The 19,249-nt window shown below is 40.7% G+C and overlaps 1 protein-coding gene across 1 annotated transcript; it reads left to right on the top strand.

The window, feature by feature from the left end:
- The first annotated feature begins 2,717 nt into the window (after nt 1-2,717).
- LOC145114396 (Glutathione S-transferase family protein) lies at nt 2,718-5,200 on the top strand. The gene is made up of 3 exons (XM_079050387.1): nt 2,718-3,541; nt 4,354-4,603; nt 4,767-5,200. The coding sequence occupies exons 1-3, from the start codon at nt 2,739-2,741 to the stop codon at nt 4,953-4,955; spliced, it is 1,242 nt and encodes a 413-aa protein (XP_078906513.1). The 5' UTR covers nt 2,718-2,738; the 3' UTR covers nt 4,956-5,200.
- Nucleotides 5,201-19,249: the final 14,049 nt, after the last annotated feature.

Below are 19,249 nucleotides of genomic sequence, written 5' to 3'. Positions count from 1 at the left end.
TTATTCTTATATTATCCTATCTTCTTTGCTATATCCTATTCATTAAGTGGGTCAATGTCAAAAAAACAGTAACCAAGTGTAACAATTGTTCCATCTAGGTTACTCTAACTTCTTCTTCTTCTTCTTCTTCTTCTTTTCTTTTTTTAATGTTTGACCACTTATACAAATTAGTACCCAATCACTCAAATGTCTACCTGCCAATGCCATTTGGTGTTTTGGCTTCGTCTTGTGAATCAAGAAACAACTAGTAATTACACAAATATATATGAGAAAATGCAGGACAGAGACTTGCATTGCACAAAAGACGTAAATGCCCTCATCATCAATAAAATCACCCTAGAAAGCTTGTACAGACACGCGTAATAAACACAACACAACCACATGAATATTGTGTTGTATGAAATTTCTAATGTGATGTTGGAAGTTTACTTCATTTTCCAACCAAAATTCATCAAGGGAAAATTTTGAAAGTAGTAGGTAGGTTTACCTGAATTTCCCGGAGCATTCGTTCGAGTTGAACTCGGATTTGAGAGAAGGGAAGGCGGTTACGGGGTTTAAAGTCCCAACATATATGCATCAACTCATTCAGTTGTGTGTGTGTGGAGGTGCACAAACCGGTTTTTTTCGAACCGGTTCGTCACTGAAAAAATCTGATCTTATATAAACCGGTTCGGTCCATCCCTTATTGGTTTGGACGAAACCGAAAAAAAAATTTGGTTTTGTTTTTTGAGCTTATATGACTAATATGTGCATATACTAACCGTAAGATTAGTTATTTTCTTAAAAATTCGATATTTTCTAAACAAAAACTTAACATGAGTATGTATGCATATATATGATGTTTGTGTATTGAATTGAAAAGGTTGAAGTGAGGCTCTAACAATTTTCATTTTTTTTTTGTTTTGTGATATGGAAATACATAAAACATTAAACTAATACATCTTTAAACATAAAAACATAAAACATCATCGTCTTCGTAATCGTTATCCTATCCTGAACTTTAGCCTCTTCATAATTCACAATGTAGTATCTTTCGCCATTGTTGTTTGATTATGCACCAGCCCAGATTTCATCGGTAGGCATCTCTTGTTCATATGAGTTTTCATTGTTGAATTCCCTTCTTTTTTTGAAAAGAAAAAATACCACATTTCTTCCATCGTGCTTTATTTGAACCGCTTGACATTACATACAAATCATAGTTGCACCAAATCTTCGGGTTTTCATTTGTTTCTTTGATGACAACAACGATAATATTGCTTATGAATCTCCAACACCAATGGAAACTGAATCCACTGCTTGACTTGAGAGCGATTTTTTGATCTAAGAGAGTTTTTTAATGGTTTGATTAAGTATAAACATTCAATAGTTTGATTAAATATCAATGGATAGTTATATATGGACAAAAAAGACCAAAAAATGAACCTCTAACAACCTCAAACCACTACCGATTTGAAACCAGTTCCAACGATATAAAAGACAACCCAGTTATGCAAGCCGATTCTCACTATGAACCAGTTTCGGTTTATGAGGCGGTTCGGTTTCCAAAATGTTTTTTTTGTGCAAGTCTAGATGAGACAACCGAAGAGAGACCATTTTTTTTTATTTAAGACAAAAGTTGTAAGACACCCTCGAACATTTTTTTTTTCATTTATTCAGGTTAAAAAAAAAGGAAAAAAAAGAAGGTAAACCCTAATAAAAAGGTTGTAGTTACACTAGCAAAATATAGGGAAATCTCCAGAAAAGTCCTAAAATTTTACCCTAATTTACGAAAAAGTCCCAAACTAAAATTTGTTTACGAAAAAGCATGAATTACCGGTAAAAATGGCGATTTGACCTATTTTTTCCGGTTTACCGGTTTTATTACTTACATGTTTCACTAAAGTCCCATTATTTTACCCTAATTTGCGAATAAGTCCCAAAATAAAATTTATTGATGATTTGGCCCTTTTCTTCATGTAACATACATTTTATCGGTTTCATTGCTGACTTAGACACCTAGTCATTAAATTAGCTGATAAGATGAATACGATGGGTTATATAATGTCACATTTACTGTAAAATTTGATACCCATCTCATTGGCTCATTTATGACTATGTATCTACGTCAGCAATGAAACCAATAAAATGTGTGTTTCCAAGAAAAAAGGGTAGAAAATGAGTTGATGTCTGATGAGATGGACATATTGGGTTACATAAGATTAGATAGACAATTTGATATTCCTTAAAACATAAAAAATAACGCAGTTGTTGTTAATTTATGTAATTATTGTAGTCTTCGTTGGATGCATTTTATGTTCCAAAAAGATATATACAATACATAAGGATATCAAGTTTTATGCTAAATATAACATTATATAACTCAACAAATCCATCTCATCATCTCATTTAATGACTAGGCGTCCGGGTGAGCAATGAAACCGGTAAATGTATGTTACATAGAGAAAATGGTCAAATCATCAGTAAATTTTATTTTGGGACTTATTCGCAAATTAGGGTAAAATAATAGGACTTTAGTGAAACAGGTAAGTAATAAAACCGGTAAACCCGAAAAAAGGATCAGATCGTCATTTTTACCGGTAATTCATGCTTTTTCGTAAACAAAATTTAGTTTGTGACTTTTTTGTAAATTAATATAAAATTTTAAGACTTTTACGGAGATTTCCACAAAATATAACGTATAAGTTAACAAAAGGATATATATCACAACACAAGTCTCATGTTTGATATTTTCGTTTAAAATGTCTACTGCAACATCACTCCTCACCTCTCCTCCCATCATATTCCGATCCACCACCATCACCACCACAGTTCCACCACGGAATTTCAAACCCAGAAAACTCCGTCAATCAACACCCAAAATGTCCATCAACAACTCCCCTCCAACTCCAAGCCCCACTCAACTTATCACCTCCATCACCAAACTCCTCTGGGGCAAATCCCTCCCACCACAACTCCTCATCTCCACCGTTCGCTCCGCCTGGTCCACCGCCTGGCACCTTATGATGTCCCAACTCGCTCCCTCCGACCCATCAGGATCATACACCCGACCTGTTTCCCAATTTAGAAACCCCAACCACCACCAACTTCAGCCCAATGCCCTCCACCTCTACGCCGCCCTACCATGCCCCTGGGCTCACCGGACACTCATCGTTCGAGCTTTGAAGGGTCTTCAAGATGCGATACCCGTCTCAATTGCTTCTCCAGGGTTAGATGGTTCATGGGTGTTCAACGATAGTCCTATCCCAAATGGGGATAAGCTTATCCCCACTCAGGATAAGGTTAACGGCGCTAAAACTGTCAGAGAAGTTTACAAAATGCGGCGAGGAGGGTACGACGGCCGGTGCACCGTTCCCATGCTTTGGGATGTTGAGAAGAAAGAGGTTGTTTGTAATGAGAGCTATGACATAATTGAATTGTTGAATTCGGGTTTAAACGAGGTAGCTCGGAATCCAGATTTGGACCTGTCACCGCCGGAGCTCAAGAAACAGATTGATGAATGGAACAAGATCATATATCCAAGTATCAACAATGGCGTTTACAGGTAAACCTTAATACGACTATTATCAGATTTAACTTTCATATGGTGTTCACACTAATTAGTTTAGAAAGTTTTGATCATGATGATAATGATTTTGCTATTATTCAAGAAGATGAAAATTACCTTAATATTCGGACTGTAAGAGTTGTTTGGATTTGGATTTGGCTTTTAACAATCATATACGAGTTGATATTGAACTTACAACAAAGAGGGATTATTTCGAAACGATTATTGCAACTTGAATTATCTGAATTAGAGAAATAAGTAATTGGATGATGAGGTGCTAAAGTTAGGATAATTAGGTACTTTATCATGTATCTTAATGATAAATTGTCTTACAGCAACTATTTCTCCAAATCTGATTATTTTGACGATAAATAACATCTGAAAATCATAATCACAATATAATCAATTGTTGCCAAAAACTCTAAATTGAAGTCTCAATAATTGATTCAAATGAACTGCTAAACACCCTGATGTAGAGAGATCATAATTAGAGATACAATATCAACAAGGATTAAGTTGTTATAATTTAATTGCATTTCTTGTTACGGAGTGTATATATATATATATATATATATAACACGAGTTATGTACACTACACAATGAGGATCACAATCATTGATACAGTTTGGATACCAAGCTATCTTATAAATATATTTACAAAAAAGCCTTCGATGTAGTGATGAAATTGTGATACATATTATATATATATATATATATATATATATATATATATATATATATGGCCTTTACGGTGTTTTTTTGCTAAAACCTTGGATTTATGTATGTATGATAATGTAAATTAATTGCAGATGCGGGTTTGCACAAAGTCAAGAAGCATATGACACTGCTGTTAACGAGTTATTTAATGCTTTAAACACTGTAGATGATCATCTAAAAGGTTCACGATACTTATGTGGGGATAATCTTACACTAGCAGATGTATGCTTGTTTACTACTTTGATACGATTTGATCTTGTGTACAATGTCATGTTCAAATGTACAAAGAAGAAGGTGGTTGAATATCCGAGTCTCCATGGTTACATGCAAGATATCTATCAGGTAGTCCACGAGTATACTACTTTCATTCTTCTTCACTTCAATTTTAGCTTGTATATGTATATACTACTTGATCATTTTTCATACAGATTTTTCCCTTCCAATTTCTTTCTTAAGTGTGAGTCAATTACGAATTTGCCCTTGTTTACCATTTTTTTTGGGACAGATTTCTGGTGTTGCAGAGACGTGCAATCTGGAAGCAATGATGGATGGTTACTATAAGTTCTTGTTCCCATTGAATCCAGGAAACATTAGACCCATCATGCCCTCTAATTCTGACAATCACTCCCTCTCACAAACTCACAATAGGGAATCGCTGTCTGCTTCATCACAAAGTGTACAGGTTCTTGTTTGATAGTATATGTGCATTAGCTTAATATGTCATGCTTCTTAATTTTTATCTGCTGCAAATATTGGGGACAATTTTCATAGATTGGAATTGGAAGTGTATATATACACACGTATATACTATATATAGAGAAAATCATTCCGAAGTCTTTGTTTTATTTCATGCCATAAAAGTGGAACATGTAATGTTTAGGGGTTGTAAATTGTAATATGAAGGTTTTGTCACAAATATATAACTTAACTTGTGTTTTAGTTGTGTGCACTTCAACCTTTTGATGCCTATTTAATCATTGACTAGTTAATATTAGTTAACATATTCTTTATTGTACATTAGTTTAATTTACTCGTATCTCAAACTCGTCATATTACATTTTATATGCTGAATAAAAACATGACTATTTTAGTTTATTTTGGAATTAAAACCGAGTCCAATAGAATTGACATTGTTTGACACTATTGATTGTAGCACCCGACCTAGGTTGAATATATGATAAAATGCTATAAATTATGTCACATGGTAATTAACAAGAAGATTAATATATATTAAAAATTTGTAACAAAATACAATGACAGGAAAAAAAAATATTGAAGCATACTGCCACTTTATGGATATGTGATGTTACTTCAAAGAAATATGAGTGGGTTGTATCATGCATATGTAAAAATGGAGGGGTCTAAATTATGTATTCTTACCTCCGCCTTGATAAGGAATAACTTAGACTTTAGAGGTAAACTAGTAATTGAGTTCGCGCTTTACCGCGAGTTTTTACGTGTTTTTATTATGTATTAGGAAAGTAGTGAAAGTGATATTTTAAAAAGTAAAAGGATGAAAGATATCATTTTACAAAATAGAGGGGTTGCAAGTGACAAATTATACAAAGTTGATGGATGAAAAATATTATTTTACAAAATAGGGGGATTACAAGGAACGAACTATACAAAGTTTAGGGAATAAAGTTAAACTTTACGCATTGACATACTTGTACCTTGTGCATTAACAATTGTAGTATTAACTGTAATGTCACGCCTTATGATCTGATGAGTCAAACACACAACACGCTTATAGATCAACGTCAGCGTCGACTACATCTTCAGCGCCAACATATAAAACTTATCAGCCTCAGCTTATAGTACAGTTATCCGATTGTAATTTTTTGTAGATTGGGTAATGATACATATAAGTATAGAATAGATCACAAATCTGATATCTTTGTGATAATATCAGTTCTTAGTATAAATTAGACGCAATCCCTTGAATCATGCGATATACATGTATAGATTAGTATATATACAACATTAGGCAAACCCTAATGTTGTGATCGTGGCTTTATGTCAATCGTCTTTGTGACAAACCCGGTCTTCTTGGTGAAGACAAAACCTCTTTCTTGGTGAAAGAAACAATTTGGAGAACTCTCTGTGTCTTTTAAATTTTGTTCTTTACTTTTCGTTGTTTAAGTTTCTTTTAGTCTTTATACTTGAAGTGTATCCAATCGATACAAACCTTTAATTGGTATCAGAGCGGGTTTGTGATACACTCAAGTAATCATGTCAACCTCTTTTACTCCAAAATCAACTATCTGCAACAAGATTCCTCCATTCGATCAACAAAACTTTTCTACTTGGAAATCAAAGGCCATGGAAGGTCTTGATGTAACACCCTAAATCTGGTATGACTTGGAACCCTCAAGAATTTATATTTTAGCATAATTGGCCCTTTAAGTACGTTGGGCGTACTTAGGTGTACGCTTAGCGTACTATGCATGGTTGGACGCGGAGGAGTTGGGCGTACGCTGGGCGTACGTGCCAGGGGTCCAAAACCCTAATTTTCGGACATGAGGCCTATTTAAGCGACCTTAAGTCCCTTGGACTTAACCCTAGAGAGCCTCCATAGCCTTAGAACGTCTTTAAACTCCAGAGAAACTTGTGAGACCATTTTTGAGCTTTAAAGAGTGCATTGTGGCCTTTTTAGTGTTCATTCCAAGAAGAAGAGGAGGATAAACAAGCTTGGAACGAGTTGGTGCTTCAAGAACCTGCATCTTAGTCACCTTACAAAGCTACTGGAGGTAAAAAGCTTGGATCTTTCTTCTTTAATCTCTAGATTTAGCTAGGGTTTTCTACGTTGTCCCTTTTGGTTGAGTTTGGACCTCCATTGGTGAGTTAAGCAACTCCAAAGGATGGAAATGACAGTTTTTGAGGTCCCTTAGTCATTTTTCAACATAAAAATGGAGTCTTGGTGGGTATTTTGACCTCATGCATGGGCTAAGAGCTTTAAAAATGTCTTAATGAGGGTGTTGGGAGCATTTGAGACATGAAAAGGCATAAAGTTGCCAACTTTATGCCTTAGGTCGTCTTAATAGGGTTGGATCTGACTTATGGACGTAAAAGAATCGAGTATTAAGCACTTAATGGAAAAAGTGCTTAATCTGTTAGTACGCTGGGCGTAACCCAGTGTATGCTGCGCGTAAGCCCTAGAACCCCAGTACGATGCGCGTACCAGGATGGTACGCTAAGCGTACGCATCACAGTTGGGTCGAATCCGTTTTGGGCCTTTGAGCTTTTGGGCCTCATTTGATTATTGGGCATGATGGTATTCTGAGAATTATGAGTCATATCATCTGTTATGGGTCATGGACATATTGATTGGGCCTTATTGGGCCAAGAGGCCCATTAGGGATTTTGGACTTGGACTTTAGGCCCATTAGCAAGGGATGGATAATTGGGCCTTAGGGAAGGGTTTGGAGTTTGGGTTTCCTTTGACTAATTAAAGTCCTAACCAATGTTTTAAAAACCGGTTTGAACCGGTCGGTCGAACCGGTTGGACCGGGAACCGGGGGAAGGAACGGTTCAACTATCACCGGTTTTATGTCGATTTCTGAACCGGATTGAACCGGCCGGTTTTTAGAGAAACCCGGTTGAACCGGTCTAAATAAACCGGTTGAACCGGTTAAACCGAATAAAAACACATAAAAAAATCATTTACATAATAAACTTTGAAATTTTTTTTTCCAAATCTATTTAGTTTTCTCTAAATAAAAACATATAATAAATGTTATGAAGTTTTTTGATGTGTTTGTATTCATTTAAACCTATATTTTGTTTCGTTATTATACTTTATTTTCTTTTTGCCGTATATGGATTGATGTAAAATACTAAAACTTATGGTTATGTGTTATTTTAATGTATTTTGATTCGTCTACAACTTATTTTTATGTGTATTTTTAATGTTTGAACTTTTAAACATCAAATTCAAGATTTATAGATGTATATATGTGAAGGAAAATAGAAAAAACGTAAAAAAATATTGAAACCGGTTGACCCGGCGGTCGAACCGGTTGAACCGGGAACCGGTCATCATACCGGTTCAACTAAAAAACCGGTTTTTAAAACATTGGTCCTAACATTGTTTAAAATTATTATTCAGCGCGGGAGGTTACGGACTGTTAGGAGAACAACTTTTGTATTCAGCAGACTGAGGTGAGTCTCCTCACCATGCCAATGGGTCTAAGGCACCAAGGCCGACCCATTTTATGATGTGTATTATCTTAGCTGAGGTTGTGTTATGTGACATGTTAGTTGGTATGAACTAGGAAATATGCTTTGATATATGTGGTATGTTGTATGGAAGACCATGGGAGAGCCCATGGCACTCGGATGTAAGACCATGTGGAGAGCCCATGGCTTTCCTATCAAAGACCATGGGAGAGCCCATGACACTTAGGTGTAAGACCATGCGGAGAGCCCATGGCATCCTGGAGTAAGACCCCGGGGACGATCCCACGACATCCTTATCGGTTGTATGCAGGACTTATGTGATGTATGTAGCCTTAGGGCTAATATGATATGTGATAATTGAATTGTATGTGTGGTATGCTCTCGGGAACTCACTAAGCATTCGCTTACAGTTTGTGGAATTGTTTCAGGTACATCTGAGCCCAAGGGCAAGGGCAAGGCCTGATGGCGCGGTGTGCACTCTATCTCTCTTTCACTGTTATGTTTCTGGGGACGCTCTGATAATTCTAATAAGTTGTAATGAATACTGATTTGAAAACACTTATGTTGGGATTTTATGGTTTATGCAGATGTGTTTTATTAACTAAAAATGAAAATTTCTTTGAAAAATTTGGGTCGTTACAAGTTGGTATCAGAGCCTTGGTTTTAGGGATTCGAACACACTTTCGGGTGTGTCAGAACTCAAACTAAGGAAATGATAAATTGGTTTCAAAATAAAAGTTAAAATTTTAAGAAATGAAAAAAAGAAAGTGCAACGCGCGCGATCGGCCGAGCCAAGTAAGTAGTTCCCAATGTGTTAGCCATGTTATATTGATATTTGAGCTTGATGATCGTATGAGACTTGCTATGTGTGCTTTTAAATTTGTGTACGGTTAGGAGCTTATAGCCTCAGAATGATTGATTTGGCCTTATTTCCTGTTCATCGTTTGGTTGTGGTCCTAGGGTAGAATCTTTTATTCGAAAGTCTATTTGATCATTTTTTGTGTATAATTTGCATGCATAAAGGCAACCTGTTATGATTGGTCTGATTAATATGGGTAGAGCAAATCTTAGGACAACCTGGGATTTTGGTTATGCAGTGGTTTGTGGGTTATGATTTATTTTGGGGCGAATTGGAGTTATCAGGTAGAGCTTTGGGGAAAAGTACAGGTAGGTGTGGAATGTAGTATTGGGCCCGTACTACTGAAAGCACAGGACCTGTACCCGAACCCATGTTAGACCTGACAGCTCTAAGGAGGACCAGTGTGGGAAGATCCCCTATATATATATATATATATATATATATATATATATATATATATATATATATATATATATATATATATATATATATATATATATATGACCTGATTATTATGGTTTATGACATTATAGTTCAGCATGGTGGTGACACGCTTTGGGTCAAGGGGATCAGGATCAGGGTCTGGATCGGGGTCTGGGTCTGGATCGGGCAGCGGTACTGAGCCTATTGATGAGAGACTGCACGATATCATTGCAGCCGAGGTTACGAAGGGCATCCTTGATGCTACCCCAGTCATTTTTGGGACGGTCAAGGAGGGCATTATGGAGATCATGGAGGAGAGACTCAGATCATTCAGGGTTGAGATTGTTGCGGGCCAGATTGGGGCCCGAACACCCTCGTTCCGGGAGTTCAAGGCTTGTGGGGCGCCAGAGTTTCTCGGGGTCAGAGAACCCATTGTCAGGTGACGCTGGGTGGCGGACATTGAGAACGCCCAGCGCACGAGTTCTTGCCCGGATGCGGCAAAGGTTGGATTTGCTTCATGTATGCTGAGAGACAGAGCCCGGGATTGGTGGGGCGAGGTGACCAGCCAGGTGGGAGCAGCCGGTGTGGTTGAGATGACGTGGGCCGAGTTCGTTCGACGTTTTGATGCGGAGTTTGCACTACCTATTGAGGTGCAACGACTTGTGAGGGAGTTTCATGACCTTCAGCAGACCACCGAGACTGTGGCGGAGATCACCGCCAAGTTTCGGGACCGAGCTTTATTGATCCCACAGTACGCTACGGATGAGGATATGAGGCAGACGAGATATCATTCCATGCTGAGGGATGATATTCGTGAGTTTGTGAGCTTTACAGGGTGCAAAACCCTGAATGAGATGGTGGAGAAGGCCCGTGAGCTGGAAATGGAGTTGGACTTCCGCACCAAGCGGAAGCCTGAGCAGGCACAGGCGGCGGTAGGTCAGGCTAAAAAGCCTAAGACCTCAGACACTTCCAGCACGGGCCAGCAGGGCCGAGGCCGGTGTGCCAAGTGCGGTAAACCGCACAGTGGGGCTTGCCGGGGGATGGGCTCAGGATGCTATGCTTGTGTCCAATCAGGCCATGTGATCAGGGATTGCCCCAAGAAGGGCTTGATTTGCTTCCACTGCAACCAGACCGGCCACAAGCGGGTCGATTGTCCGAGGTTGCAAGGAGGGGGAGGAGCGGTGGCGGCGCCTGCGCCCTCCACGTTGAGGATTACCGATGGCCGCCCTGCCAAGGCGGATGTTCCGGCGGTGAAGAGCCGCGCATTTCAGCTGACCACCGAGGAGGCTCGGGCAGCACCAGACGTCGTGGCTGGTATGTATCTATTATTCTCTGTTCTTATTATTTGTATGACTTATGTGTACTATATTCTTGTATAGGGACCTATATGGTCAATGGTATGTCTGCTCATGTCCTGTTTGATTCGGGTGCTACCCGATCATTTGTGTCACTTGCGCTTAGCAAGAAGTTCGGAGACGCGTCGGGGATCTTGGATTCCCTACTCGAGGTGGAAATTGCAGACGACCGTACCGTTAGTGTTGCGAGGGTATATCGGGACAGTGTACTGAACGTATTGGGCGAGAGGTTCCGTGTTTATCTAGTTCCGATACCATTGCGAGCGTTGAAAGTAATTGTCGAGATGGATTGGTTGGGGGCCATGTTAGGCGTGTCAAACCCAACAAATAAAGGGTACAAATGACTCCTTAAACACTACTACTATGCACTAAAAACGTAGTACAAGGTAAGTAGGGTCGATCCACAGAGACACGGGACAAGTGTTTATACCTTTTTGCGTAAGGTACAAAAATGGTCACAGAATGGGGGGAATTTATAAGCAATGATTTAAACTATAGAATAAAGCAATAAGTAAATGATTAATTAAGTGAAATAAGTTCAAGATTTGTAAGTACTCTAACTCTATGCAAGACAAATTAGCAATGTGATTCCATGGATGACAAGATATTTGTTTAATTCTATCTAAGTTGGTACTTGAAAGTGTTAACAAGCTCTAACACTTCCCATTCACCACAATAATTAACCAAAACAAGCTCTTTGATTAATCCTAACCTTACCAATCTAATCTAAACAAACTCTTAGAATTAGGTTGAAAGATTGCATTAAACTTTATGTGAATGTTCCCAACAACACTCAATACTCCTCATAAGCTCGGGAGCATAAGAATGTGTGAATAAGATTTACACTAAATTCATTCAATAGAAATCAGTTTAGTGCTTGTTACCTAGTCCAATTTACAAAACAATTACGGATTTTGCAATTAGATAACTTGAATGATCTAACCCTAATTCAAATGGCCAATAAGAATCACAATTAGAATCAAACATTCGATTGAAACAAAATCAAATTCACTAGATAGAAAATTGAAAGAAAACATCAAGTCATATGATTGAAATCACAACTAGAAGTCAAGACATAAAGTTGGAGAATCTAGGGTTCTAGCCACTCATGACTAGAACAAGATCACAAATCTAGAAAATGAAATTAAAGTTCTTACAAAATGAAATCAAATGTTCCCAAGTGTTAATCAACTTCAAAAAGCTCTGAAAATCGCCTTCCCTCTGCCCAAAAGTCGACCCCTAAAAGTAAAAAGTCGGTTCCCCCCCTTAAAAATGGTGAAAAACTGCTTTAAAACCCGCATTTACGTTTACACGGCCCGCGTAAATTAACACTGTCATTTACACGGCCCGCGTAAACGCAAAAATATACTGTGCAGAAATCTACGTTTACACGGCCCGTGTAAACGCAAGGCTTGCATTTACACGGCCGTGTAAATCTCTGTAAAGCCAAAATCTTCATTTCTTTGATATCTTGCTCCTCGGTGCTCCGCAAGTCCTGAAATTTTGTCCGCAACTTTTATTTACCTCCTCCAACAATATCCTACCTCCAAAAGTCCCTAAAATATCACAAAAGTATGTGAATGAAATTGCCTCATGAAAAATCCCGAAAAACATGCAAAATGCATGAGTTTAAGCCTATATGCAATGTACTTTTATGAAATAAAGCTACAAAATGGGTACATGAAATGCACCTAACAGGCCAACGGGGCCATGATTGATTGCGAACGCCAGTTGGTCAGGGTTCGAACCCCAAGTGGGGGAGAACTGGTTATTCAGGGTGAGAGGGCCTTGCAGGGACCGGCCCTCTGTTCGGCAGCGAGGGCTAGGAGGTTTTTACAGCAGGGTTGCATGGGATTTCTGGGCAGTGTGCCGGTGGTACAGGATTTTCGGGACGTTTTCCCCGAAGAGTTACCTGGAGTGCCTCCGGAGAGGCAGGTGGAGTTTCGCATTGACTTGGTGCCAGGTGCCGCTCCGATAGCAAAGGCACCCTACCGGTTGGCACCACCGGAGATGCAGGAGCTATCTACGCAGCTTCAGGAGCTGCTAGACCGAGGGTTCATTCGTCCGAGCAGTTCCCCGTGGGGAGCACCGATTCTTTTTTTGAAAAAGAAGGATGGATCGCACAGGATGTGCATCGATTATAGGGAGCTGAACAAACTAACAGTGAAGAACCGTTATCCATTGCCAAGGATCGATGATTTGTTCGATCAGCTGCAGGGTACGTCATGGTTTTCCAAGATTGATCTTCGGTCGGGATACCATCAGATGAGGATTCGGGGTGAGGATATAACGAAGACAGCTTTCAGGATTCGGTATGGGCATTATGAGTTCGTGGTGATGTCGTTTGGGCTCACCAATGCCCCAGCAGCGTTCATGGATCTTATGAACAGGGTGTGTAGACCGATGATGGATCGGTCGGTGATCGTTTTTATTGATGATATCCTGGTCTATTCTAAGACCAGGGAGCAGCATGAGCAACATCTGAGGGAGGTATTAGAGACCCTGAGGGCGGAGAAACTTTATGCGAAGTTCTCCAAGTGTGATTTATGGCTGCGGGAAGTACAATTTTTGGGGCATGTCATCAATCAGAAGGGTATTTCGGTTGATCCAGCCAAGGTTGAGGCTGTGATGCGGTGGGAAGTACCAAGGAATGCATCAGAGATTCGTAGCTTCTTAGGCTTAGCGGGCTACGATCGGAGATTTATCCAGGATTTCTCCATGATTGTTGTGTCATTGACCCGCTTGACCAAGAAAAACGTGACTTTTCGGTGGGGTGCGGACCAGCAGACGTCTTTTGAGACTCTGAGACAGAGGTTATGCGAGGCTCCGATTCTAGTACTACCTGAGGGGTTAGATGATTTGGTGGTGTACTACGACACGTCGATTTCAGGGTTAGGTGTGGTTCTGATGCAGAGGGGGCATGTGATAGCTTACGCCTCGAGGCAGTTGAAGCCTCATGAGGCGAATTACCCCACTCATGACCTAGAATTGGGGGCAGTGGTGTTTGCCCTCAAGATTTGGAGGCACTATTTATATGGAGTGCGGTTCACTATCTACACCGATCATAAGAGTCTAAGGTATTTGATAGATCAGCAGAACCTCAACATGCGACAGAGGAGGTGGCTGGATGTGTTGAAGGACTATGATTGTGAGATTCTATATCACCCAGGGAAAGCCAACGTGGTGGCTGATGCATTGAGCCGCAAGACGGCAGGGTCCCCAATTAGGGACATTTGCATGAGGATAACGGTGACTTCTCCTTTGTTGGACATGATCAAGGAGGCTCAGGTCGAGGGGGTGAAGAAGGAGAATTGGAAGATCAAGCGGATTCGGGGGCAGTATCCTTTGTTTGTGAAGGATAGTTGCGGCCTTTTGACGCAATGTGGTCGAGTATGGGTACCGGTGGCAGGCGGAGTGAGACAGAGCCTATTAGAGGAGGCACACAAGTCCAAGTTCTCTATACACCCAGGAGCTACGAAAATGTATATAGACTTGAGGCTGGGTTATTGGTGGCCCTGCATGAAGCGGGAGATCGACTGGTTTGTGGAGCGGTGCTTGACTTGCAGGAAGGTCAAGGTCGAGCACCAGCGGTAGGGGTGTAAACGAGCCGAGTCGAGCCCGAGACTAACCAAGCTCGAGCTCGACTCGTTTAATTTTGAAGAAGCTCGAGCTCGATTCGAGCCTTAAAATGAAGCTCGAGCTCGGCTCGTGAACAATTTAGTGAGCTCGCGAGCCTAAACAAGCTTAAACGAGCCTATACACACACACACACACATATATATATATATATATATATATATATATATATATATATATATATGCTCGTTCAGGCTCATTTAGGCTCGCGAGCCCACTAATTGACGCTCGGCTCGAGCTCGTTTAATAAATGAGCCTCATATTTAGGCTCGAGCTCGGCTCGGGCTCGTTTAATTCGATCTCGAGTCGAGCTTTTAACGAGTCGATCTCGAGTAGCTCACGAGTAGCTCGACTCACTTACACCCCTAACCAGCGGCCTCATGGCAAGGTTCAGCCACTACCCATTCCCATGTGGAAGTGGGAAGAGATCACCATGGACTTCATCACAAAGTTACCTAGGACGGCGAGGGGAGTGGACGCTATATGGGTGATCATAGACAGACTGACGAAGAGTGCCCACTTTATTCCGATTTCCGAGAGTATATCCGCAGAGAAGTTGGCAGATATTTATGTGCGTGAGGTGGTGGCTAGACACGGGGTGCCCGTGTCTATGGTCTCCGACAGGGATGTCCGATTTACTTCCAGGTTTTGGAAGAAGTTCCACGAGGAACTGGGCACTCAGCTACATTTCAGTACGGCGTAGCATCCTCAGACAGACGGTCAAAGTGAGAGGACGATCCAGACGCTGGAAGACATGCTTCGAGCATGCGTGCTGGATTTTGGAGGGAGTTGGGATACATACCTCCCACTGGCAGAGTTCTCATACAACAATAGTTATCATGCTAGTATAGACCGAGCCCCATTCGAGATGTTATATGGTCGGAGGTGTAGGACCCCAGTGTGTTGGGACGAGGTTGGGCATCAGGTCATGGGCAGCACTGAGGTAGTGCTCAAGACCACCGGATTGATTCAGCAGGTGCGTGACCGGTTGCGAGTCGCGCAGAGCCGTCAGAAACGTTATGCTGACCGATGGCGTTCGGATCTCGAGTTTCAGGTGGGGGATTTTGTACTACTGAAGGTGTCGCCCTGGAAAGGGATTATCAGGTTTCGGAATAGGGGCAAGTTGGGGCCTCGGTTCGTAGGCCCGTTCAGGATCACGGCCCGGGTGGGCAAGGTGGCATATCGCTTAGAGCTCCCTGAGGAGCTTAGTCAGATTCACAATACCTTCCACATGTCTCAGCTTCGGAAGTGTGATACTGACGAGTCCGCAGTTGTTTCCTTGGATGACATTCAGGTGGATGGGAGCCTGAATTATGTCGAGAAGCCGGTCGTCATCTTAGATAGGAAGACGAAGGGTCTTCGGAACAAAGAAGCGAAGTTGGTAAAGGTACAATGGCATCACCGGAAGGGCTCCGTATGGACTTGGGAGCCGGAGGAGGAGATGCGGGAGCATTACCCCGAACTGTTCACAGCTACGGACTTCGAGGACGAAGTCTAGTTCAAGTGGGGGAGAGTTGTAACACCCTAAATCTGGTATGACTTGGAACCCTCAATAATTTATATTTTAGCATAATTGGCCCTTTAAGTACGCTGGGCGTACTTAGGTGTACGCTTAGCGTACTATGCATGGTTGGACGCGGAGGAGCTGGGCGTACGCTGGGCGTACGTGCCAGGGGTCCAAAACCCTAATTTTCGGACATGAGGCCTATTTAAGCGACCTTAAGTCCCTTGGACTTAACCCTAGAGAGCCTCCATAGCCTTAGAACGTCTTTATACTCCAGAGAAACTTGTGAGACCATTTTTGAGCTTTAAAGAGTGCATTGTGGCCTTTTTAGTGTTCATTCCAAGAAGAAGAGGAGGATAAACAAGCTTGGAACGAGTTGGTGCTTCAAGAACCTGCATCTTAGTCACCTTACAAAGCTACTGGAGGTAAAAAGCTTGGATCTTTCTTCTTTAATCTCTAGATTTAGCTAGGGTTTTCTACGTTGTCCCTTTTGGTTGAGTTTGGACCTCCATTGGTGAGTTAAGCAACTCCAAAGGATGGAAATGACAGATCTGAGGTCCCTTGGTCCTTTTTCAACATAAAAATGGAGTCTTGGTGGGTATTTTGACCTCATGCATGGGCTAAGAGCTTTAAAAGGTCTTAATGAGGGTTTTGGGAGCATTTGAGACATGAAAAGGCATAAAGTTGCCAACTTTATGCCTTAGGTCGTCTTAATAGGGTTGGATCTGACTTCTGGACGTAAAAGAATCGAGTATTAAACACTTAATGGAAAAAGTGCTTAATCTGTTAGTACGCTGGGCGTAACACAGTGTACGCTGCACGTAAGCCCTAGAACCCCAGTACGCTGCGCGTACCAGGATGGTACGCTAAGCGTACACATCACAGTTGGGCCGAATCCGTTTTGGGCCTTTGAGCTTTTGGGCCTCATTTGATTATTGGGCATGGTGGTATTCTGAGAATTATGAGTCATATCATCTGTTATGGGCCATGGACATATTGATTGGGCCTTATTGGGCCAAGAGGCCCATTAGGGATTTTGGACTTGGACTTTGGGCCCATTAGCAAGGGATGGATAATTAGGCCTTAGGGAAGGGTTTGGAGTTTGGGTTTCCTTTGACTAATTAAAGTCCTAACATTGTTTAAAATTATTATTCAGCGCGGGAGGTTACGGACTGTTAGGAGAACAGCTTTTGTATTCAGCAGACTGAGGTGAGTCTCCTCACCATGCCAATGGGTCTAAGGCACCAAGGCCGACCCATTTTATGATGTGTATTATCTTAGCTGAGGTTGTGTTATGTGACATGTTAGTTGGTATGAACTAGGAAATATGCTTTGATATATGTGGTATGTTGTATGGAAGACCATGGGAGAGCCCTTCGGATGTAAGACCATGTGGAGAGCCCATGGTTTTCCTATCAAAGACCATGGGAGAGCCCATGGCACTTAGGTGTAAGACCATGCGGAGAGCCCATGGCATCCTGGAGTAAGACCCTGGGGACGAGCCCACGGCATCCTTATCGGTTATATGCAGGACTTATGTGATGTATGTAGCCTTAGGGCTAATATGATATGTGATAATTGAATTGTATGTGTGGTATGCTCTCGGGAACTCACTAAGCATTCGCTTACAATTTGTGGAATTGTTTCAGGTACATCTGAGCCCAAGGGCAAGGGCAAGGCCTGATGGCGCGGCGTGCACTCTATCTCTCTTTCACTGTTATGTTTCTGGGGACGCTCTGATGATTCTAATAAGTTGTAATGAATACTGATTTGAAAACAATTATGTTGGGATTTTATGGTTTATGCAAATGTGTTTTATTAATTAAACATGAAAATTTCTTTGAAAAATTTGGGTCGTTTCACTTGAGTTCATGGACTTTGACATGCTCGATGTCATCAATAAATGTCTTATCGCCGCTATGCATAAATCAACCAATGGTGGTGCTTCTGGTAGTAAGTTGAAAGGGAAATTTGTTCCCGGATACAAAAAGGAATAGAAAAGGATGTTAAATCTTGATGTAAAGGCGAAAACTGCTATTGGAAATTCACTTCCTTTTTATGTCTGTCGTTTGGTCCAAAACTGCTCAGCCGCTCAAGAGATGATGATCATTTTATCATCAGCTTTTGAAAAGGAAAACTCCTCAGACGATGAAGGTAAGTTTCTCATGGCTAAGATTGTTGAATCTCACGCTGACGATTCATATGACAGCGTTGGAACCCTTGATGCTGATCTTCCTCATCCTGATAAGGATCTCAAGTCAGAATGGGACGATACCTCAGCGTATCAGGTAAAGAATTTTATTGAATCTTATTTTGTTGATCATATTGAAAAGGATGACACAATTGATCTCTTGCATTTTGATGTATCTGTCTCAAATAAACAAAAATATGCTCTTAGTATTGAGTTATAGAAACTCAAGGAAAAACTCTATTGTCTCGAAAAATCTATTTCTATATTAAAAAAAGGCAAACACATGTATCTCGCAGACCAATAATTTTCTTCAAATTGAAAAATAAAAGGTTATTGATCATGCTAATCACACTCAACTTATTTTGAAAAACCGGGCATCTTCTCACTTTAATGTCACGAGAATCATTAATGCTTCGTGCTTACCAGTTAAATATAAATGTTTTTCAGGTATTTCATTGATTCGTGAGAAAGGCAAAGTTCGACCGTACACATGCGCATTCGCAAAATGTTTCCGCATAATGTAATTATACTATGATATATTTGAATAAATAAAATGGAAATTTTGGATTGAAAATGAGGATGTTACAAACCGAAGAAGAGTGTGAAAGTATCATCTCAATCTTCAAGCTTCTTAACTAGTTGAGAGAGAGAGAGAGGGGGGGAGAGGGAGAGATAGAGAGAGAGAGAGAGCAACCTACGAGTTTGGAAGGAGACAACAACCAACCAAAAAATAACTAGAAATACTCTTATTTATACTTGGAATGATACATCTCTTAAGTACTTAAGCCGTACCCATTTATGACTTAATGTAAGAAAAGTATGGTGCATGTACTATGGAAGA

Source organism: Lactuca virosa, chromosome 5 (assembly GCF_052849685.1).
Source record: "Lactuca virosa cultivar CGN04683 chromosome 5, Lactuca_virosa_CGN04683_v6, whole genome shotgun sequence".
NCBI lineage: Eukaryota > Viridiplantae > Streptophyta > Magnoliopsida > Asterales > Asteraceae > Lactuca > Lactuca virosa.
Note: the sequence above shows the minus strand (reverse complement) of the source record. Positions and strands in the feature narration are given on the sequence as shown.